We start from the raw sequence: 23,528 nt of genomic DNA on the forward strand, positions 1-23,528 counted from the left end.
GCCCCGGCCGCCAGTCGGCGCCGCCCGGAGCCGGGAGTGCGGCCGGAGCGAGGCACGGGCTGTGGGGCCTCCGCGCACACGGCCCCGCTCGCCCGTGCCCGCCCGCCATGCCCGGCTTCGACTACAAGTTCCTGGAGAAGCCCAAGCGGCGGCTGCTTTGCCCGCTGTGCGGGAAGCCCATGCGTGAGCCCGTGCAGGTTTCTACCTGCGGCCACCGCTTCTGCGACACCTGCCTGCAGGAGTTCCTCAGGTGCGGCCGGGGGCGGGGGGAGCGGGGACGGCCGGCCGGCGGGGACGGGAGACGCTGCCCCGGGAGGGCCGGGGCCGGGAGCATGCCGGCTCTTTGTCTGTGCCGCGGCTCGGTGACCTCAGGGGTGCCCACCGTGACGTCACGGGGCTGCGGTGACGTCACGCCCCGAGGGAGGGCCACCCCCCCACGCGTGAATCCGTCGGGTCCCGCGTGCTACGCGCCGGGTGGGACGAATCCCGTGCCTTCCCGCGGGGTGGAGGTGGGAAAGGACGCCCTTCCTGACCTGCGGCCGGCCCTTCCCCCTCACCTGAGAGCTAGAGCGGCCTCAGCCTTGAACTTTGAGTCCTTCTGGGAAGAGGAAGACTAAACCCTCTGTTCCTCGCGGAGCCTTAAGCCTCCGGAGTTTTCACCCATCTAAGCTCTTCTCATCTTTCGATGTTCCCAGAACGGCAGCTATTGTTCTCCCATTTCACAGATTCAAAGAAAAAATGCGACTTGCCCACGGGTCGCGCAACAACCTACAGGCGCACAAGTACCTAACTGGGAGGGGGGTGTCAGCGCGGGCCGTTTGTGCTCGAACGATAGGGGAAGGACTGTGACGCCCCGATCTTCAGTGAAGCAGGAGCCCGTTGTTGGGTGCCCCTCCCCGCCCCTGGGGGTCTTGGGTACGGCGGGTAGTCTGGATCGTTAGGGAGGGCCCCGCACCCCGCCGTCTCCCGCCCCTGCTCATCAGTCCCTCGGCTCTTGGGCCCTTATCGAGTTCTGGGCGCCCTGAGCTGTCCTGAGTCTCCAGCCCGCGCTGGAAACTGCACCGTCCGGGACGTGGGGAGGCCGGAAGAGGGAGCCCGGGTCTTGGGGTCGTCCGCCGAGGGCCCCGGGGAAGGTGGGCCAGCCGCTGCCTTGTGTCAGGAGGCTGTATACTGAGGGTTCGCGGGGCCCAGGCTGCGAGAGCACCTCCGGGGCTCGTGCCTGAAAGGCTCCCTGCCTCCGTCCTCCGCGGCCCCCAGCCCTGCGATCTCCGCAGGCCCCTTTGTTTTGTTGTGTTCCCGGCTGCCTGGACCGGTCCTGCCCTCACATATGCTCCTGCTCGAGCCGCGGTGCGGGCCCCCTCCTCCTTTTCCCTCCCCTCCTCCCTTTCCCTCCCCTCCTCCCTCCTCCCGTCCGTGTACACACGCTCTCCTACAGACACACAGCCCCATTGTCTTCTCCAGTGCCCTTCCCCGGCCCTCTGGTTTCCAGATGAGGCCAGCTGAGCCTCCCCCCATCCTCAGCTGACCCACCCTGCCTGCCTCGGGGGAGGATCGCGGGAGGGGGCTGTCAGGCTGGTTTCCCTCCCTTCTGCCCCTCTCGGCGGCTTCTGCCCCTCCCCCTCCCGGAAATCCCCTCTTCCTCTCCCCCAGCCCCCTCCCCCCATCCTGTCTTCTCCCCTGGGCCTGGGCCTCCACTGCACAGCCTAGAGCGCTCGGCCCCAGCCTCCCCCCCACCCCGCGGCTCACTCCGAAGCCCGGGAAGGGAAGGGATGGTGGGACGGGCGCTGCCCCGCCCACCCTAACAGCTAGGGTGTCCGCCGTCCTGGGGGAACCTTTGTTCTGGCTGGGCCCCAAGCTGCCCAGGCTAATCTTATGCCTGAAGCCTGGGGACTTGCCTCAGCCCCCCTCTCTGACTCCAGAACCACGAAGTCAGCACATTCCTGAAGCAGCCAAGCAGACCCCCCACCCCCACCCCCAGGCCCACCCCTTGTCCCCTGCTCTTGCCAGGGCTATTACTCAGGTTGGTCCAGGAAGGCTGGTTGCCCCGTGGGCATGGGCACACCTCCTCAGTGCCTGGGCATGTATTCGTCTGGGCATTGGCAGCATGGCCAGTAGTAGTCGTGGGATCAGGGGAGGAGATGGGTGCTAGAAATCCCTTGACCACACACAGGGAGCAGGGGACTGCCTTCGGCCTGCAAAGTGCCATCCTGGACAGGGGCGCTGTGTGGCCTCTGCTTCCACCTTTCGTCCTGGCCTGCCCTCCCACCTACCTACATACCTGACTCAGACTTGCCAGAAATGCCAGGCCTGAGGGCCTTCAGTCCTGCTGGGTGCGCCTTTGCCCTGCCTAGGCTGCGCCAGGCAGCAGTGACTGGTCCTGGCTGGGGTCAGCAAGGCCATGCTGGCAGGAGAAGGCATGCCACAGGTTCCTGGAGTGCTGACAACCTGGTGTGGGGTTGGTGAAGGACCCGAGGGCAGCGGACTGGGTCAGCAGGCTTCGGATGCCCACTGTGCAGTGAACAGAGTCTTGGCTGTGCTTGTCTGGCCAGTTTTTCTGGGACTAGCCTCTCTTCTGTGTGCAAGGTAGTAGAAACTGAGCTGTGGAATCAGGCAGGTGTATCCAGTTCACCTGGGAGCCCCAGTTCTTTCATCTGCCAAATGGGAACACTGAGCCCTTCTGAGGCAGGTGGTGAGAATGGGGTGGGAGTGTAAACACAGGACCTTGGGGCATCCTCCTCCTCTTTGCTTTAGAAGACACATCCACCTAGGAGGAGGGGGAGGTGGAGTAAGGTGGCCCCAAGCTGACCTTTGCCCTGGGATGTTGGCTGGGCACCCTCATGGGGACTGGACAGCCCTGGCACTTAATCTCAGCCCATCTCACCCTCCCCTGTGAGCTTCCAGCCCAGCCAGTGAACATCAACCTGAGGGACTGGGTGGCTGGGCAGCCTGTTCCTTTCCCAGTCCAGCTGCTGTCCTGGGGGGAGGGGTGCCAGCTGCCACCTGTTGGCCAAATGCTGCCTGAGGCAGCTGCCTCTGCCTCCGCTGGGCCCAGATCCCCCCTCCCCAGGACAGGAGCCGTGCTCTTCTGGGGGTCCTGGAGAAGTGGGTACCCTCAGGCCTCTACTTGCCCTCTCAGGTGAGGCTGCCTGGGAACCATCTGGTGACAGAGAGGCTGTTCTGGCTCGGAGTGGGGAGGGTGGCCCCGGGTCTCCCCTCCAGCTCTGTGACCCTGTCCCCTCCCCTTTCACAGTGAAGGAGTCTTCAAGTGCCCGGAGGACCAGCTTCCTCTGGACTATGCCAAGGTGAGTCCACCGTGCCAGGTACAGGCTCTTGCCGCCCTTGGTGGAGGCTGGAGCTGCCGCTGCAGCCAGTGGGCTCAGGGCCAATGTCAACCCAGTGCTGTGCGCCCCGACAAAGGTGGCCTGTTCCCTCCTACCAGGCCAGTTTGCAAATGAGGCCCGTGTTTGCCCTGGAGGGCGGGCACAATGCCCAGCTTGTGGGGGTGCACAGAGCTTCTCTGTGCCCACCAGAAGTGTTCCCCTCCTCTTTGGGTGGCTGGCCAGAGCTGTGGCTGAGGGCCAGGACCCCTCTACGAGGGAGAAGGAAGCAGACGGTGTGGGGGCCGCCAGGGGCTGGGCAGGCTGACTGGCTGTCAACCCCAGAGGGAGCGCCCTGCGTCAGGGAATTGGGGAACCCAGAATCTGAGGCTGGAGCAGATTCCACCTGCTGCGCTCTGTATGCCTGGGCTTGAGGGGAGTTTAGCGGGAGGGAGGTTATTCCTGGCTCTGAAGAAGCCATCGAGCCTGGGGGGGGGGGGGGGGCGGGCTGGAGTGGGCGGGAACTGGGGACTGTCGCAGGCGCTGTCCCTGATCACTGCTCCTCGTGACCCCAGATCTACCCGGACCCAGAACTGGAGGTGCAGGTATTGGGCCTGTCTATCCGCTGCATCCACAGCGAGGAGGGCTGCCGCTGGAATGGCCCCCTTCGGCACCTACAGGTGAGCCTCTGCCCCGGGTGGCAGGACACACCCCGACCCCGGCAGGCACTGACTCAGCCCCTCCCACCAGGGCCACCTGAATACCTGCAGCTTCAACGTGGTGCCCTGCCCCAACCGCTGCCCCGCCAAGCTGAGCCGCCGAGACCTGCCTGCGCACCTGCAGCACGACTGCCCCAAGCGGCGGCTCAAGTGCGAGTTCTGCGGCTGCGACTTCAGCGGGGAGGCCTTCGAGGTGGGTGGGGCCTCGGGGAGGGGGCGGGGCACCCGGGGTCGGGGAGCCCTGAAGACTCAGCGGGCCGCCCCCGCGCTTCCGCAGAGCCACGAGGGCGTGTGCCCGCAAGAGAGCGTGTACTGTGAGAACAAGTGTGGTGCCCGCATGATGCGGCGGCTGCTGGCCCAGCATGCCACCTCCGAGTGCCCCAAGCGCACCCAGCCTTGCACCTACTGCACCAAGGAGTTTGTCTTCGACACCATCCAGGTAGGCCCTTCCTTAGTCCGGGCGGAGTCCGCGGGACCAGGAGCAGGGAGTTGGGCCGCTGACTGCTCCGCTCTGCCTCTGGGCCATAGAGTCACCAGTACCAGTGCCCAAGGCTGCCTGTGCCGTGCCCCAACCAGTGTGGCGTGGGCACCGTGGCTCGGGAGGACCTGCCAGGCCACCTGAAGGACAGCTGTAGCACCGCCCTGGTGCTGTGCCCGTTCAAAGACTCCGGCTGCAAGCACAGGGTGAGATGCCTTTTTTCCTTCCCCTCAGCTCCCTTCTTGGTGCTTGAGACCTCAGACGTAGGCCCTGAGTGGTCCCTGCCGTGCTGCCCGGAAGGCCCAGTCCTTCCTCTGCTGGCCGGCTCCAGCCTTATTAGTGCCTTGTTTTCCCCATTCAGGGCTCGGTGCCCACTACCCTGTATCCACTCCTCCCCTCTCGCCTGAACTCGCCCCTACTCACTCTCCTCTCTTTCCCCCATGGCCTGGGGCTTTGCCGACAGTGCCCTAAGCTGGCGATGGCACGGCACGTGGAGGAGAGCGTGAAGCCGCATCTGGCCATGATGTGTGCCCTGGTGAGCCGGCAGCGGCAGGAGCTGCAGGAGCTACGAAGAGAGCTGGAGGAGCTGTCGGTGGGCAGTGATGGCGTGCTCATCTGGAAGATTGGCAGTTACGGGCGCCGGCTCCAGGAGGCCAAAGCCAAGCCCAACCTCGAGTGCTTCAGCCCTGCCTTCTACACGCACAAGTACGGCTACAAGTTGCAGGTGTCTGCGTTCCTCAACGGCAATGGCAGTGGCGAGGGCACCCACCTCTCACTCTACATTCGCGTGCTGCCAGGTGCCTTTGACAATCTCCTCGAGTGGCCCTTCGCCCGCCGTGTGACCTTCTCCCTACTGGATCAGAGTGACCCTGGGCTGGCGAAGCCACAGCATGTCACTGAGACCTTTCACCCTGACCCAAACTGGAAGAATTTCCAAAAACCAGGCACTTGGCGGGGCTCCCTGGATGAGAGTTCTCTGGGCTTTGGTTACCCCAAGTTCATCTCCCACCAGGATATCCGCAAGCGAAACTATGTGCGGGATGATGCGGTCTTCATCCGTGCCTCTGTTGAATTGCCCCGAAAGATCCTCAGCTGAGAGCAGACCAAGCAGCAGGAGAAGGGGGGAGGGCAGTGACCTCCATTGGGCATGGCTGAGCCTGGAGAGGGGGCCGGACCCCCTTACAGCTGCTGCTGCTGCCGAGGCTCTGGTACCCCGTTCCCCCTCCCTCCTTCCCCACCACCCTCAGGTGCCTCCTATTGGTGCTTCAGCTCTGACCTCGGGGAAGAGCAGGTCTTAGGGTCATCAAGGGCTTGGAAACCAGCGAGCCCCCGGACCTGTCTCCTGGACAGGGCAGACACGCCTTGGTGCCGGCTACACTCTTCCCGGGACCGAGGTGCCTGCTGGTGCTATGTCCCAAGAGCCATAGGGGGGAGGGGGAGTTGGGAAACTGAGGGGGTAGTTAAAATAATCTTGAGATCAGATTTCTCTTATCCTTTCCCCAGCTGTGTCCCCTCTGGTTATTTATTTACTTAGTGCCAGGAGGGCACAGCGGGGAGCCCTGATTTTTAATAAATCCTGAATTGTATTTATTAACTTGGTTCCAGCCTGACTCTTCCGGATTGCTTAGGGTCCTAGAAGGCTAGGCCCTAGGGTGAAGTCAAGGGACAGGGGTAGGGGTGGGGGGCGGGGTGGGGGGGGGGCCTGCAACCGTTCTGGCCCGAATCCAATGGCGCTCATGGATCGCCCTCTGGTGGAAGACAGAGGGACTGCAAGGGGCTTTGTGTGGAAGAGTTGCCTGCTGCTGCCCTCTGGTGATTCTATGAGGGAGCTGCAGGCTCAACACAGGGCTATAGTCCCTGATTCATACCCACCCAAGACTAGTGCCTGTCCTTTGGCAGGTGTTTCTTGGTCTAATGATAGTAGCTACCATTCATTGAGTACTTCTGATATGGCAGACACTGCTAAGCATTTTATATGCATTATTTCACTTAAGTGCAATAGTTAATAAAAGGACCTTAGTGAGCTGTGATGAAGACAGTCCAAGTTCCCACCTAGCCCAAGATACAGTCGGTCCTTTGTGGGTTCCACATCCTTGAATTCAATCAAGAAAGAGTAAACTGGAAACACTTGGGAAAAGCTACAAAGAGCAAAACTTACTGGCTACTCATGGGTAAATTTACATGGTGTTACATTGTATTACATATTATCTATAGATTACTTAAAGCATGTGGTAAAATGTGTGCAGGTTATATGCAAATATGCTATTTTCTATCAAGGACTTGTTCATCTGTGGACTCGGGGAATTCTTTAAACCAATTCCCTGTGGATAATGAGGGATGACTGTGAGCACTTGGTGAATGTTAGCCTAACTCCAAAGCCTTCAAGGTATTCAAAGCACTTGGATTTCCCCATCCATACTTGCTTTTCATACAGGTCTCAAAGGAGGTGCCTGTGATTATCCATATTTGAACTGACTTCAGTTATCTTCCAGCTATTTTGGGGCAGGGCCTGGATTTTTCTTCCCCTTATCACTGGATTCTGTTTTAAGCTCCAGCAATCCCTAGAATAGCTTCCTTTACTTTTGGCAATAGATTTGGTTTTAGATCTTTGCTATGCTTGCTTTTTGGCAAGTTACTTAGCTACATGACATCCTTACTCTCGCTGGTAAAATGAGAGTAATCCTGCTAGATTTGTAAAGATTAACTCATCAGCATAAATTGCCTTACTCTTGCCTGGCCCTAAGAGGCCTGTGTATGGAAAATACTGTTCAGGCTCAGTATGGGAAGGAGAAGGTTCAAAGGCTGTAACTTGCCGTCTCTACTTTGCCAGCCAGAGACTCAGGTGGAAAAGCCCTTATCAGAAGTGACAGGAAAGGCCTATGCCTGAGACAGCAAGCCTGAGGAACTAACCAAAGCCTTCAAAAGGTCAAATTCACTCATCTAGAGAGAGACGAAGCCCTGGCTGCTTTGCTGAGAAACATGGCTCTTTCATGAGCTAAACCATCTTGGTATAGTGAGGCCTGGAAGCTGGTAAAAGACCGTGGGCTCTCGCAGAAGAAATGCCTTAAGCACAGACCTGGGTTTCCAGCACCAACAGGTGGAACCTCTTCTGCATTAGCCTTTCCGCAGAAGCCAGACCCCCACCTCCGCAGATCAAGTCCTCTCTGCTGGCAGCACTGTGCCACTGCACCACTCCAGGCGGTAGGGTCATACAGGTTGGTCCCTCCTTTGGTTGACCCCATACCCATACTGCTGATTCCGTGCCTCTGCAGGTGGTCATAACTGCTTATGGAACTCAAGGTGGGTTTTGCATCACAGCGTGAGTGGGGCTCAACTGTCTACTCTGTTCAGCCTTGTTACTCTAGGCTGACTGTCGGTTTTCTTTCACACAGATGGAATGAAGAGTAAAGGCAAAAAGTACCTTCATGAAAAAACACCCCACAGACAAGGGCATGCTCAAGGTGTTTTCGACTCCCATCAGTTTTGAGAACCACCTATTAACCATCTGATTGCACACTCACTGAGTTCTACAACCTGTGGGATCTTTCCTTCCCTCCATCACATCTTAGTCCAGACCCAAACTCAGCAGAAAAGGGGACTCCTAAAGAGCTGTTGTGGGCTTCCACCCCCCCACCCCCACCCCCTGGAGACAAAAAAAAAAAAAAATCTATCAGTACTCAACCTTTTAAGACTGAAATTGCCAAGAGGGCCACTTTTCATGTTACAGATTATTACAACACTTATCACTTGTCAGAGGTCCTCAGAAATTCCAAGATTTTCAAGGGGGAAGGGAGGGACATTCAGTCTTAAGTCAGCTTATTCACAAACCAGATCCCCATTTTTCAGTGACTGATTGTCCTTGAACACGGCAGTACAATAAACTGGGCCTCCACTGAAGGGTGGCAAACATAACCATCAAGTCCCACCAAGCCCCCCGCAGCCCTGCCCAGGGCAGACGGCCAGTCAGGTGGATGCCCCCTGCAGGGGCTGACTCAGCACACCTGCCCTGGGATGATGGGTGGGGAGAGCTTCTGACTGGGACAAATACTCTAGAAGGCCCTTTAAAAATGAGAAATTATTTCTAGAAAGTATTAAAAACCGTTAAGATCATCTCAAACAAGCATTAACGAATAGGACAAGATCAGAAGATGAGTTTGCTCTTTTTACTGGTTTATAATAATCTTAAAACCCCCATCACACCCATAAACCACCACAGGTGAGAGGATGAGGGAGATGGAGAATGAATGCTACAGTATGTGGACGGCAGGAGACCCAGATTCTTCTCTAGGGGCAGTGTGGAATGGAGGCGGGGGTGTGGACAGGAGGCCCTGGCGTGGGCCCTTATTGCTGGTTGGGGGTTGGCTGGCAGAGGGGAAGAGGGGCTCAGGGTGATCTAGGAAACATCTCCCACCAAAGGGGAAGGTAGTGGAGGGCAGGGGGTCACAGTACATTTTCCATGCAGACTAGGGGTGGGAGTGAGAGCTTCAGATGCACCCCTACACAGGAAGAGATGGGTTTGAGGTTTGATTTTTAAGCCCCCAAGTTGGTGTCTGGTCCAATTTCCTAAAACGGCAGCTCACCTTTTGGGGAGAGAGGCATTGGAAGAAAATTACAGCAAAAGTATCTGGTTTGGAGATCAAGCAAGGGATAAGCTGAGACAGCAGTGTCCTTTCACAGAATTTAACTCAAGAGAAGGGGCCCCTGGGTGAGACGGAGGCCAGCACACTGGGAGAAGGCATCGCACCAGAAGCTGCTGGTGCTCCTGGGGGCTCAGGACAGGAAGGTACCAGTGTCTACAGACGGCAGCAAGACAGCGGGGAGCAATAAATTAGGACTTCATGTTGCTATCATTTGGCATAACACAATCAGGCATGATTTTTCCTTGTTTTTTTTCTCTTTTTAAATATAAGGCAACTTGCCAACACATAATTTAAAAACTGGTCTTCAGTCACATTGCTTCAGATCACTAGAGAATTTCTGGCTAAAGAACAGTGGATAGTATAGTAAACAAAACCAAGAATCTTAAATAACATCAGCTCACATTCCCCAGAGAGGAGAGGAAAGGGTAGGGCTTATTTGGTTTAAAGGAAAAAAAAAACAACAGCCCAACTATGTATCTTTAACAGAAGGAAGCAAAATGTTACAACAAAACATAATCTAAGTTACAGAAAAGTTTAAAGTTTCTAGCCAACTAACTGTCACTTGGGGATGGGACACTGAACATGGGGTGGGTGAGGGAAGGGCGAGGGGCAGGAGGGGCTGTTTCCAATAGAGGCCCGTCTCCAGCTGTTGGAACCATGCTCATTTGGTAAAGGAGAAGTCAAAGAGCTTAAGGCTTTGTGTTTTTTTTTCCTTCATTAAACTGAGGGGCTGCGGAAGGTGACTAGACAGTGAATGCACCTGTGGGGCCGCTCACACACACTGCTACTCAAACCCACGCTACATTCATACAGAACAGGACGCTTAAAACTTACAGTGTAGAGCAATATTCTTAGCCAGTGTAGAGAACCAAATGCAGTTTAACTTTTTTTTTTTTTCAGTGTTTTTAATTCCAAACTCCAATGTGATCATCCCATACCTACTACCTAATTCCTCAAGTAAGACTGGCTTTTTTCTTTGTTTTGTTGGCGAGGGGAGAGTGGGGCATGAGGGCAGCAGGTGACTCAGGAGACAACAGGCAGGAAGGTCTTGGATATGCCAGATGTCCTGGCATTGCTCTAGGGATGGAAAGGGAGTTAGGAACCAAGGTATCAATACAAAGACAGGCTCCCCACCCCCGCTGCCCTGCAATGTCCCAAGGCCATGGCCACATGCTGCAGGATGCCCTTGAGGAATGGCAAGGATGAGTGCAGTGGCTCTGGGTTCAATGCAGGTGTAAAAATAGCCTTGAGGAAGGGCTGGGAGATGCAGACAGGGTCAGTTTTGATTTGAGGTCTTTGGGTAAATAAGAAATCGGCTCCCAGTACACTTGGGAAGTCTGGCTTCTTAGTCCCAGAGAGACAGGGAGAGGCCTAGCTTTGGCAGCTGGATGCTGACTACTCCCTCGCCTAAGGGGACCCTTCCCTTAGCCCATACCTCAGTCCTAAGGGCAACGGTGAGAGGTGCAGGTAAGGATGAAAGGAGGCTGGTGGGAAATGGTGGGCAGGAGGTGGCGGGGAGACGGGGCAGGAACTGGACTTGTAGGCAGGCAATGGAGAGTCAAGCTGGGAGTTGAGATTGGGTCCCAACATAAACCCAAAAGTTGCTGGGGCTGGTACAGGTGAAGATAAAGGCGAAACGGACCCCCCTCTGTCCTCAATTAGATCCCACTAAATTCCCTTTCTTAGACATCTAAGAATGATCACGTTGGAGCAGTGAAACTTTGAAACTATCCAATTACTCAAAAGTAAGACTAAACCTAGGAGGGTGACGTATGACGTGGAACTGGAGGGCACCAGGGCTCCCTATCTATACCCGGGGTGCTGAACATGAAGACTTCGACTATCTGTGGGGTCAGGGGCTCGGTTGCCAGGGGCTCGGTGGGCCTTGCTCAGCATGGCCAGGCTCTGTTCTCGGAAGCAGGCCTGCTGGAAATCCCCACTTAGGTAATCCACCGTTTGTATCAAGCTGTTCTGGCTTGCCACTGGACCGCCCCCGGTCCCTGCCCGGAAGTGGGCCCCAGCAGCCACCGCCGCACAGTCGAGGGGTGCGCCCGTGGGCTGCCCACCGTGGAACGGCACGGCGAGGTCCTGAGACCCCGAGCTGTCGCTATTGGGAGTGGGCAGAATGTTGTTCCACAGGGGTTGGAAGTAGTGACCATTGGGGTAGGCCAGTGGGGCGGCCAGGCCGTTGACGGGTGGGGACGGGGTTGGCTTCTCCAGGGGTGGCTTCAGATGGAAAGACTGTGCCAGGCAGAGTTCCTGCGGGTAGGCAGGGGTCTTGCCCACCAAGCCAGGCCCTGCCAACTCGCGTCCTGCTGCATGCTTGCCTGTCAGGCCAGGGGCCGGTGTCCCACCGGCCTCACCGCACATCTGCTGCAGGTGTGCCAGCTGGTGCTGGTTCCAGGCGACTGGCTTGAGGTCGCTAGGGTAGCCAGTGGGGGCACGCGAGAGGCCCGCGGGCAGGTTGACGGGGCCCGCAGGGGGCAGCGCGGCACTGGCCGCATGGGTGTGCTCCATGGGATTGACCACACATGAAGGCATTGGTGTGGGGACGCTGTGGGTCGACACCCGAGTGCTTGCATTGATGAGCAGACTGCGACTAATGGGGCTGGGGTTGGCGATCTGGCCCTCACACACTGAGGTAGTGCTGACGCCCGCCCGCGTCTGGCAAAACTGGTTGATCTGGTGCACGATGCTGCTCAGGTCCGGGGGCTGGCTGTGCTGCAGGGTAGCCGCCATTGAAAGGGGGATAGTTGAGGTAGACACGGTCACATTCGGGGGGGCATCTGAGTCTGGCATCTTCCGGCCTCCATGCAGCAAGGGAGTGGGGGGGTGCTGGAGACCCTGGTGAGACAGGGCCTGAGGGTGGACCAAGCCCTGGGTCTGGGCCATGGGCTGAGGGTGACCCAGGCCCTGAGGCTGTTGGAGGCTCTGGGGGTGGGACAGCGCCTGGGGTGGCGGGATACCCTGAGGGTGCTGCAGCGTCTGGGGAGGGGCGTGGGCCAGGGTCTGTGCGTGCTGCAGGGCCTGCTGGCGGGCCAGAGCCTGGGCCTGGGGGTGGGCTAAAGTGCTGGGTGCCACAGTAGCATAGGGCGCCACTGGGGGGTTCATGATGGCCTCGGGGAGCAACCGGGCTCGGGTGCCGTCAAAGTCCTTGAGTATGCTTTTGGCTGGCACTTTGACAATGGCCAGCAGGCCTGCCCTGGTGGCGGCCTGAGTCGGGTAGGGGCTGTAGCGCTGGGCCGATGTGTCCAGGCCGTTCACAGTACGACGAACGTGTTTCCGCTGGGGAACCTTCACACTGTTGGGGAAGATTTTTATAGTCAGTGGGTTGTTTGCGACCTTCTTAGCATACGCGTCCAATTCGGCTGGGGTAGGGTAGTGAGCAGTTCTCATTTTCTGTGTAGTGTCCCCTAGAGAGAGAGAAGGGGAAGGAGAGCAGAGAAGGAGAGGGAGCTCGTCAGTGCCAAGCCAACCTGCCCTCCTAGACTTCCCGCCTGCGGCCTGCGGGGCAGGGTGCACGGGGCGTCAGGCTGAGCCTCCAGCTGGGAGCCAGCCTCAGCCCCAACAGAAACAAGCCTGGCTAGCATGCAGTGGGCACGTCTCATGGGCCAGGGCTCGTGCTGAGTGCCAGGCTGTCCCATGAATCCCCGCTACTGTGTTAGGAGGCAGGTACCATCACGATGGTCCCACTTCACAAATGAGGTCACTAAAGATTAGAAGAGCAGAGCAACTTTCCAAAGTCTCACATCTTAGACAGCCGGAACCGGGCCAATTCTCACGCGGAAGTCTCTCCAAGTTCCTACTGGTCCCTGCTGGCCTGGGGTTTGGAGGTTCTAAGCAGGGCTGCTTGTCAGGGCCACTTAGTCCCTGCCAGGTGACAGCCTGGGGAAGAGGGCACCCAAAATGGCTCCTCTCCGGTCTGCGATGGCCAGTGAGGCGTCAGCTCTCTCGGCAGTGGCAGCTGGGGCACTGTGCCCACAGGGTGGGCATCCTGGCACAGGAGGCAGGATGCTTCTTTTTTCAGGGGCAGAGGAGCGAGCTGCCAACATCCCTCCCCCACCCCCATGTCACAAGTTCACTTTTGTTTACAGCTTACTCTCAGCCTGACTGGGTGCAGATCAAAAGGCTTTATTTATTTCCTTGTGGGGGGCGACAATAATGACAGGACTGCAGGGAGGGAGCTGAGGAGAAAGGATTCAGAGCATCTTGAAGTTCTGAGAGCCAAAAATAGTCTGTATTCGGCCCCTGTCAGCTGTCACTTTCTGAAATGAAAGAGGAAAAACCTGCCCTCCTTTGGAGACTGCGGAAACACCGCTCAATGGGCCTCATTAATGCTAACAGTCTCTTTGTTCCCATCTCCAGTCGCTTCCCATCAGGGGGCTCCAGCGGATGTCGAGCTTGCAGTCAAAAAGGAAAAGGTTCTGAGAACCAGAGCTCTTTAAGCTTGCCAGGCTCCTGGCAAGGGGTCTCAGCGCCATTCTCCCTCTCTCCGAGGGAGGGTCTCCCCTGAGTATACACAGAAGGTGCTTAATAAAGGCTTGCTGAGTAAGTGCACAGACTCCTCGAGCAGGAAAAAAAAAAAAAAGGAGGGGTGCGCCTGGCTGGGAGCCTGGGTTCAGCTAGCTGACTCCCTCCCTACTTCCTCCCTGTGCCGGAGGTGGCCAGGGCAGACCAAGGACTAAGCTGACCAAATGCCTGGCTTGTGGCCTCAGCTGGCTTGGCCCAAAGGAGACCCCATTCAAAGTCATGTCGCTGGGCATCACTGAACAGAAGTCGTCTAGTGAGTGCTAGCAGGGAGAGGGCACAGCTGCCTGCATTAGGTGACACTGCTGGTTGGCTGGCAGCAACTGCTTAGAAACTGCTGCTCTCCTCGGAAGCAAGAAAAGAAAGCTCCAGTTCAGGAGGGACAGAGAGATCCGGACTCACACTCAAAGAGGCAGGACTCAGCAAAAAAGGGTACAGAAAGGAAAAGGTTCGTATTTTGAAATGCTGGCACAATGCCTTGAACTTGGGAGGCATTCTAACGTATTCAAGGCTCTGCTTTATTTCCTGAGTGCTGAATACCTGCTCCATCCGTAATCGCAATGTTTGTAAGACGACTGATCTGCAGAAAGATGAATGTGACAGTGACAATTGAAGGTAGGAAGCAGAAGGAGGCAGAGAGGCCTGGAAGTCTCCCACCCACTAGGCAGCACTAGATGGCAAGAAGGGTCAAGGCCTGGAGAACAGAGTTCTGCTGCTGCTTGTAAGGCTCTGACCCTTAATGGGCTTCAGGCTTCATAAAGTGGGGGCCATTTTCTGACGTATCTTACATTCATTCTCTTGCACAGAGGACACCAAAAAAGTCTGGGATCACTGAAGAATTTCCCTAAATCCAGGGCACCAGCACTCCATGAGAAGCTGCCCTGGTCAGCCACTGCGCTTTCATGTGACTGATGAGAAGTGTGTGACACTCCTGGCGTGGCGCCTTCCTTACCCAGAGCAGACCCACAGTAAATACCTATAAGCACACTGTCTGGCTGAACAGCTGGGATTCAGCTGAACAGGAGGAGTCTGAAGCTGCTGCGTTTCCATTCAGACAGGAAACGAAGGTCTGCCCGTCCATGTAGGAAGAGTCTTGCTCCATGTTAACAAGCTTCTCTCCTTGAAGGCCAACTGAGAGAGGCTGGTACAGTGGCTTGCTGAACAACAGCTCCTTTGCTCCAAGTCAGTACCAACTCTCAAGCTAGTTTTTTCTAGTAGAGGCACAGGTATGCTGGCCTCCATCAGGAGTGTGGGACAGGACACTACACTGACCAGTTCCCTCTGTCCTGGCTCCGCTGATGCTGACAATGGTGATGAGGTGAGGGGCGGGGAGGCTGGACACGGGCTATAGCCCATTAAGGAAGACTCTCAGGAATGACAGATGAGCATACTGGACAAGAAAGAGGTCACATTCTGGGCTCTGACACCACCCACTTCACACACCAGACTTCAGCCCAACCCTTCCGAGTCTTTCTCAGTACTTCATCTCAGTCTCCACACAGGCACCCTGCAGCCTTTCTTTCTTCTGCACCATCTTCCTCTAAGTGCACAGCTGACACAGACACTACAGCTTTGCCAGCAACTTATTTAACTATCTGGTACCAACAGTGTCATTAATCAAGGCATAAAGCAGTGGAGAACAGAGACTCTGGTTAGAAAAAAAGAGACTGGATTCAAGCACTGGCTTGATTATCTGATTACTCAGAGTGTTGCTCAGTCATTCCTCATTTATAAACAGCAATGATACCTGCTGTCCTACCTCACAGAATTAGTAAGATCAAAAAATCTGATGAACAGGAAATGTTCTGTGAACAGGACCTGTAACTGTCAATGGTAATTATTCAAAGACAGCAGGTTTCGCTGAGTCTGCCCAGAGATGAGACAAAGTAACCTTACCATGGAAGCCCTAAATGCAGGACCTCCCAGACTTGAGCCTGAGCATTAAATGTAGCAGAGAAAGTTCCATGGACTAGGGACTGGGGGATGGGGGAGACCTCCCCGTTTATCTTTCTGTTTTGAAGATCAGAAGACACTAGTGGCTTACGCAGCAGGAGCCTCTAGCCTGTGGGGAGACACAGGCCGTGCATCAAACACAGGCTTTGGAGTCTGACCCAAGAGTGAATTCTAGCCTAGTCACTGATTAGTAATGTGACACTAACAAGTGACACTCTCATGCTTAAAAGAAAGATAAATGAGTCTCCCATATGGAATTATTGAAGAGTGAATGGGAACGTACATAAAAATACGCAAGATAATGCCTGGCATATGGTAAGCACTCAACAAATGTTAGCTAATATTTCTGATGTTTCTCTGAGTTTATCCAGTCACTGGGCCAATTTGCCATTTCCAGATCTTTCCACTAGGGGGCAGATAAGCATATGGGAGTATAGTAAAAGATTAATTTTAATTATTTGTTCTAGGTCCCAAGACTCTACAGTGAAAGAATTCACAGTCGCTGTCTGAAAGACAATCTGAGGACCAGGGACCTTTGGTCATTTCAACCACTCTACCCAGAAATCTTCATCAAGCCACCCTATCTGTACACCTGACTGTGAGCTGGAGAAACAGGAGCAGAGGCGTGGGGTTTAATGAAGGAAACAAATGTTCAAAAGCAACAGTTTCTGGGGAATTGGGAGAAGATGGCTTAGAGGAAAACAAATTTTTCAAGTACAAAGCTCCAAAATGGCTCAGGTCTCCTGAACCATGTGATGTTACAGAATAACAATCCAGGAAAGTTCTGGGAGGGCAGCCACTAACCACAATTGTGGTTTTCTAGCCCCTGCAGGACCCACCCAAAGGCAAGATGTCCCTTAATCCAGCCTGCACTAAGGTAAGTCATACTTTTGGTGGGGAAATACATCACACCCTCCTATACATGTAGAAGAGGATGGGGAGAAGAGAAAACACTGGTGTCTGAAGGGACTGGTATTATGATTCTGTACATACGGCAGCTCAAGCCGGGGGCAGACTGACCAGCCAGGTGACTGACAGTGCTGGGCCAAAAAGCCACATATCCCCTCTCCTGAGCCCTGACCTATCTCCCCTGCCTTAAGCTGACTATTCCAACATAAAATATACTGAGCTGTTAAGGCTGATGCTGGGAAAGACTGAGGGCAGAAGAAGAAGAGGGCGTCAGAGGATGAGAAGGCTGGATAGCATCACCAATAAAAAGAACATGAACTTGGGCAAACTCCACGAGATGGTGAGGGACAGGTAGGCCTGGTGTGCTGCAGTCCATAGGGTTGGAAAGAGTCGGACACAACTGAGCGACTGAACAACAACAAAGCTATAAATATTTGTACCCCACGGAGTTTCCTAGGTAGCACTAGTGGTAAAGAACCTGCCTGCCAATGCAGGACACATAAGAGACATGAATTTAATCTCTGGGTTCGAAGATCCCCTGGAGAAGGGCATGGCAACCCACTCCAGTATTCTTGCCTTGAGAATTGCCATGGACAGAGGAATCTGGAGGGCTACAGTCCATGGGTCACAAGAAGTCAGACATGACTGAAGCAACTTAGCATGCACACACTCCATGCCCACCTCACTAGATACCGAGTTCCGTGTTTTGAGCAACTTTTAAGACCCTCCTTAGGATGGGAGCAGGGAAAAGCTGAACAGCAGTCACAGGTTTTGACAGCTGGTAGACCTGGGCTCTGAGCAGCATCTTAGCTTCTGGTTTCTGAAGCAGACAGTTTATACTCTGTCCCACCTTAATAGTGAATGCTTAATGCTAAGAGCTGTACATCACAGAACAGGATTTTTTTTTTTTCCTCTAATACATTTTGGGAGAGCAAAGAAGCAAGCAAGTGAGCTTACAAACACCACTGGGTTTTCTTCTCTGCAAAAGTTTAGGTGTAGTTAAGGAGAGTCACAAGAGAGTTGAAGGGATTGAAATATACTGTCCCCCAAATGGACAGGTATGCCTGAAACCAGAGAAAAAGGACACCTCAATTCTTGAATACAGATTTGGGATAGAGGTTTTTGCAGAGGTGACTTGGAGGCTGCTTTGGGGAGAAGGGAGTGAAGATCCAACATCAGCAGCTAAGATAAAGCTGCCAATTTGCCTTTCCTCCTAGATGGTTCAGCCCTTGATGGTACCTCTCTGGGTGAAGCTGTCAGCGTGTGTTAAGGACCTAGAAGACAGACAGCGAGCTGCATTCTGTTATCTTACCACATGCTTCTGCGTGCGCTCCCTCCCCAGCTGTGTGCCTGGAGGCCTGCGCCCAGTCACAGCGTGTGAGCATGCGGCTGTGGGTGGCCAGAGAGCCCAGACAACGCCCTCACCCGATCGGCACTCAGCGGGAGAAAGAAAGGCTGGGGCAAAGCTGGGACAGCGAGCTTGCGTACTGCGTCAGGCAGCCACAGAAGCAAGACTGACACCCTCAGCTCTGTTGTTACGGGAGCTGCATTCAGTGGCCAAATTCTAGATCTGGCCACGCTCTGAGTCTTACTCTCTCTCAAAGAAAGGAAATCAAGAGGCCAGACCGTTTTTAACTTCTGCAGATAATCTCATGGAGCAGAGAGCGGCAAACTACAGCCTGAAAGCCAGCACTGGGCTGCTGTGCTCCTGTAGCGGGTGGTGCTGGAGCACAGCCGCACTCATTTGTTTACATACTGCCTACGGCTGCCTGTGCCCCGTGAGAGCAGGGTGAGAACACGCAAGAGACCACGTGGTATGATCCATTTGACCCTTGACAGAAAAAGCTTGCCAACCTCTGTCATAAAGGAGTCAGGTAACCTGCTGAGGCTCTTTTTCTGTTAAAGGGTAAGCTGAGATGTCTCGCTGATTTTCCCTTTTTGCTCTGAAAGGAAACTCCATTCCAAATTTAGGGCCATCTTTACACTCGAAGACGCCATGCATGGCGATAAGCCAGGAACAGAATCTCCCTTGCACATTCACACAGCACAGGGACAGAGGGCAGGGGTCTGGGAAAATACAAAGTCTGAAGCCCCAGCGCCAGCCAATCCAATACAGGAAGCTAGCAGTTCTCCAAAATCCCGTCTTGGGGGAAGAATATTAACAGGAACACGCCCAGAGAGGCTGAGAAAGCTAGACAGTTCCATGTCCCTTCTGGAGGCAAGAGTTTGTTTGCTGTGAGCTGCGGGCATTGGCTCAGAAGGCAGACAGCAAGGCCAAGGGGGAACGGCCTGTCTCCGTGGCAGAGGGCACTCAGAGAGCTCCAAACAACACAACAGTGCACACGGTTTGTTTCAGCGATACAGTAAGTCATCTGGACTGTGCGTTTTCATTCCATTCCTCCCAGGGTTCAAACTGAAACACTTCCTTGAAGGGTGATGTATACATATAAGATATATGTAACACTGGGCTGTAAAACTCCATATAGTCCTACTGCTCAACAGACATCTATCAGCAACAATTAAAATTAAGATGACATACACGGGGGAACCTAGTATTACGAGGCTCTCTCTGAGTAGAGAAGCGCCTCGCACTGCCGACAAGTGCCGCAGCTGCTTTCCTGCTGTCTGTGCTGAAGAACACCTTGGAGGTACCAAAGCCAGGGTACCCCAAAGTCGTCTCTGGGAGAACCCGAATGGAGTGGAAAATAAAGGACCGCATGCTCCCCTGGGATCCAGATCACTTACATTTCTGAAGTCCAGTGTTCATCTGCGTGTGAGAGAGAAGCTGAAAGGACAGGTCACCTGGCCCTGGTAGACAGGCTAGCATGGCAGACCGGCATCAACACAACGTGAGGCAGCCACTCACACTGCAACAACAGAGAAAACAAGGTCACGGAACACAGAGCAACTCACTCCAGAAGATACCAGGGACATCGGATAGCAGCAGCAGAGGCCCAAGTTTAGACAGATAAGCAATTTAATTAGCAGCATGTAGGACGAAAATATATCTATGTCTTTATCTGTAGAAACAATTTGCTCTCTACGATTGCTATGGCTCAAATATTTCAGTCAGCACAGATGCCTGGATGGGGAAAATAAAAACTAGAAAATACTGATCTACACAAACAACTGAAGGTCTTTATGTTCACAAGCTACAGACGCACTCTCTTGACGCTTGTATTTCCCATGGGCTGCCTCTCCTTACGGCTTTTGGGTAAGCCCACGTGGCAGCCACATAAATGGTATGCTGGCTCTCCTCCATGCCCCAGCTAAGGCAGGCACAGAAAGGCTAGGGCACAGTCCAACTGAGGTGAAGGAAAAGACGATTTCTCCCTAAAAACAGAACAGCATTCCTGAAGACAGCTCATCCTCATGGGGCCCAGCTCAATCTATTCAGAGACCTGGCTGGGGGCCGGGGCAGCCAGACACTTCCAGAGACAGTAGAGTATATGAGATACAAAGACACTCAAAGTCCAACTTGTGACCCCGGTAATCTGAGCTGACTTTTTTTTATTTTTGGCCGTACCACTCAGCTTGCAGGATCTTAAGTTTGCCAACCAGAGACTGAATTTGGGCCCTCGACAGTGAAAGGGCAGAGTCCTGACCATTGGACCACCAGGGAATTCACCTGAACTTATTTTTAAAAAGAAGGAGGAATAAGAGCATCCTAGGAGACAAGACTAAGTACTATTAAAGCAAATTCTGTCTGCAAGTTTCTGGGGATTCACCTTCCTATGGCCTTTCACACAATTAGACCTCCAGACCTACCCACTCCCCCGCCAAAAAAAAAAAAGGAAAAAGAAACTGCTTTGCTCCCAGGGTAAATCAAGAAAGTGGTAGGCTGCCAGCAGCCCTCTTTGGGCAGGTGATTCTGATGTTGTAACAAGATGGCATGGTTTCATCAGTGAAGTCTTCCAACAACACACACACAGCCCAAGCAAACAAACACTGACTAGCCTTCTGGAGGGAAGGAAGCTTTGTCAACAATTCAAGCTCCCCATGTACCAAGGACCACGCTTCTCTCCCATCCAAGTACTAACCAGGCCTGATCCTGCTTAACTTCAAGATCAGGCGCGTTCAGGGTGGTATAGGAACCACCTGTTTGGGAACACGCGTTTCCCAAACAACTGTAATGTACTAAATCATACTGAATTCCTTTCCCACACTGCAAACCCCAGAAATGAGGGTGGCTTGGTATTAAAGCTTTCAGATCACAACAAAAAAGGAACGGTGTGGGCTGGGGGGTTGGGAGAGGTGAAGGGGAAGCTCAAATGTTAAACAAAGACCACAAAACCTCTTTCTTTCCCTTAAAGGGTCCTCTCAGGTATGTGAAAACTACCTTGTCACAATGAGCATCAGAGAGCTCCAGCTTGCAAGGCCAGGTAGCTGAAAAGATACTTTGTGAAAGAGGCTGCTCAGACTGTGTCTAAGATAGCAACTGTAGAAAGAACTGAAGCGTGAAAGCCTCAATGAGAACAGAGCTGCCCCGGAGTTCTGGCACAGATTCGGTCTTTTCAGGTCTCTGGTGGGTGGGATGACAGAATGAACAGTGTGCCAACTGCAGTGCCTTGAGAAATAAAAAGTCTTCTGTTAGGGTCAAACGACTGAGGCACTGCTTACAACCCTCCCTGGTGAACGCTGATCTCTGTTTAATAACCTCTCCCCTATGGTCCTAATACAGCTGAGGGCAAACTCCAAGGAAAGGAAGAGAATTAACAAATCCTGGAGCCTAGTTTCGTGCAAAGGGCTGTATGAGGGGCTTTAGTGACGTTTTCTTTCTGAGGTCTCCCAACCTTTCTTGGAGGTAGGCAATACTTTCACTTGTCTCATCATCTCTAGCCTGGACTACGACAACAGCCTTCCAAATGACCTCTCTCTCTGTTTTACCCCTGCTCCTATCACCCAATCTGTTCTCCACATCGCAGCCAGAGTAATTTATTTTTTTAATTGGAAACCATATCAGCTCAAAAATCTCCAACGACTTCCACTCTCGCTTAGAATAAAATACAAAATCCTAACATGGCCCACAAGGCCTTCAATGATCTGTTACTATCACGTATCTGACCTTATCTTCTAACCTCCTCTGACACTTTTGCTGACTCTAATTCCAGTCACAGTGGTCTCCTTGGAGCCAAGCACACTCCCACTTCCAGGCCTTGTACTTCACCTGGAAAGCCAAGAGACTGTGATGATAGAGGTACAAAAAACACATTCATTCAGGTGTTTTGCAGATACACTCTCTCCCTGTACTTTTTAGAAGGAACTAATCTACGAATGATCACTGTAATCTCTGATAGACCTAGCAAATCCTGATGCCTGCAACCACGAGACAAGTGGGGGTTGTGAATCCTAAAGAGCTGACTATAACATACTGCCCTTCAAGCCACAACTCTGGATTTCAACAGGAAGAACAGGAGAGAATTAAGCCAGCTGAACTGTGGCAAAAGGCATTAGTGATTTACTGACAGCAAACAAAGGAACAAAACTAAGAGGTGAGTTCTGTAAAGACTCCAGAAAGTCAGTTTTTAGTCTGAGCAGGAAGCAGTCCCAGAGTTTGGGACCTTCGATGATTATGTTCCCAACCAGAAAAGTGAAGTCGCTCAGTCGTGTCCGACTCTTTGCGACCCCATGGACTGTAGCCTACCAGGCTCCTCCCTCCATGGGATTCTCCAGGCAAGAGTACTGGAGTGGGTTGCCATTTCCTTCTCCAGGGGATCTTCCCGACCCAGGGATCAAACCCGGGTCTCCCACATTCCAGGCAGAGGCTTTAACCTCTGAGCCACCAGGGAAGCCAGAACCCCCAGCAAGTCTAACTCCTGAGCCCTTACTGGCATTATCTGGGCTGCCAAGAGCACAGCCCTTTGTCTGTGCACACTTCCTTTGCGAGTTCAGGGACCTGTCATCTTTTCCAAAAGACTGCCTCTTGAACTAAGGAAATCTTCAAGCCCCCTGAGGAGTTTTACTGAAGTCAGGAATCAATTTCTGCCAGGGCAGGGAAAACAGAACGTGGCAAGGTTCACAAGGGTTGTGAGGAAATAGGAAGGAAGCAACTTGCTTCCACAAGCCATTCGAAAGCAGGAATGCATTGTACAAAGCACTTCTCTGGAAGCTTGGCAGCTGAGTACAAGCCTTTTATTTAAAAACTTCAAGCCACCCACACATTTTGATTACCATCTGGCTTTTTTCTTAAATGTATATTCCAATATAAGTTATAGCTGATAACTTCCACATGCACAATTAGACCCAGAAATCAACATTACCTCTACCTTCTCTGAAAGGGCCTCAAAATTCAAATCCTGACTTCTGAACAGCATCAAGTAGCAACCTGGTGCTCAGGCCAAATGAGCTGCAGACATCACAGGGAAAGAAAAAAGATCTCCTTGCAGAGCCTCTCTGTGCGCTCTCAGCCAGCTTTCCTACCACCAGCTGGTCTGCTCCCTCAGCAGGGGGACGACAGTATCACAGTGAGCACAGAACTAAGGTGTTCAGACCCTCCTGGGGCATTTGCACAAGTGCTGGCTTTTCCCAGACGACCTCTAATTAAGGAACAAAACTCTGACCCCACTGGGAAAATTCAAACGGACTTTCATCCGTGCCCCCCACACCTCCCCCGCCTCACCGAGGTTAACAGAGGCTCTATCAGAGTTGTGAGGTCACACTCTGCTTTCCTGGGTAGCATCTGATAAAGGGCCATCTCTGCCTTAGGACAGGTGTGTGCCGGTAGGAGCACCGCAGCTGCTTGTACTGTTTGTCCCTGTTCATGCTTAACGACCACTGGAGGGTAGAAAATGAGGAAAAGAAAGACTCCTCTTCATTTTTTTTTTTTTTTCCAAGTGGGAAAAGGAGGGGAGAGAAAATACTAGCAAAGGTTTTTTTACTTGGGAGTCGGGGGTGAAGTGATGGAGAGTCGTGACCTCCCAGCAGAGTCTCCCACCCACAGCCTCGTGCCTTCCAGTACCCTTATTTCCAAGACTCTCTCCTGCTT

General features: G+C 53.6%; 2 protein-coding genes across 4 annotated transcripts in view; one reads left to right on the forward strand and one right to left on the reverse strand.

The window, feature by feature from the left end:
* Positions 1-2: 2 nt before the first annotated feature.
* On the forward strand, positions 3-6,108 carry TRAF4 (TNF receptor associated factor 4). The gene is made up of 7 exons (XM_061390535.1): positions 3-250; positions 3,251-3,302; positions 3,893-3,997; positions 4,068-4,229; positions 4,314-4,475; positions 4,565-4,720; positions 4,978-6,108. Exons 1-7 carry the CDS (start codon positions 108-110, stop codon positions 5,608-5,610), a joined length of 1,413 nt encoding a protein of 470 aa, XP_061246519.1. The 5' UTR covers positions 3-107; the 3' UTR covers positions 5,611-6,108.
* A 2,555-nt stretch (positions 6,109-8,663) lies between these two features.
* Positions 8,664-23,528, reverse strand: part of FAM222B (family with sequence similarity 222 member B) — a 54,959-nt gene continuing 40,094 nt past the window's right edge. For 2 of the 3 annotated variants that reach the window (XM_061390543.1, XM_061390544.1), the window contains exons 2-3: positions 19,289-19,410; positions 8,664-12,567 (exon numbers count right to left, since the gene is read on the reverse strand). In XM_061390543.1, coding sequence (XP_061246527.1) covers positions 10,958-12,567; positions 19,289-19,370 — 1,692 coding nt within the window. In that variant the 5' untranslated portion in view covers positions 19,371-19,410 and the 3' untranslated portion in view covers positions 8,664-10,957. The remainder of the gene's footprint in view (positions 12,568-19,288; positions 19,411-23,528) is intronic. The other variant, XM_061390545.1, reaches the window with a different exon arrangement.

Source organism: Bos javanicus, chromosome 19, assembly GCF_032452875.1.
Source record: "Bos javanicus breed banteng chromosome 19, ARS-OSU_banteng_1.0, whole genome shotgun sequence".
Classification (NCBI taxonomy): domain Eukaryota; kingdom Metazoa; phylum Chordata; class Mammalia; order Artiodactyla; family Bovidae; genus Bos; species Bos javanicus.

Bases quoted from the DNA above. Each gene is read 5' to 3' on its own strand.
- TRAF4 (XM_061390535.1), top strand. From the start codon at position 108: ATGCCCGGCTTCGACTACAAGTTCCTGGAGAAGCCCAAGCGGCGGCTG. The intron at 251-3,250 runs GTGCGGCCGGGG...CCCCTTTCACAG, and splicing joins TGCCTGCAGGAGTTCCTCAG to TGAAGGAGTCTTCAAGTGCC. The intron at 4,230-4,313 runs GTGGGTGGGGCC...GCGCTTCCGCAG, and splicing joins TCAGCGGGGAGGCCTTCGAG to AGCCACGAGGGCGTGTGCCC.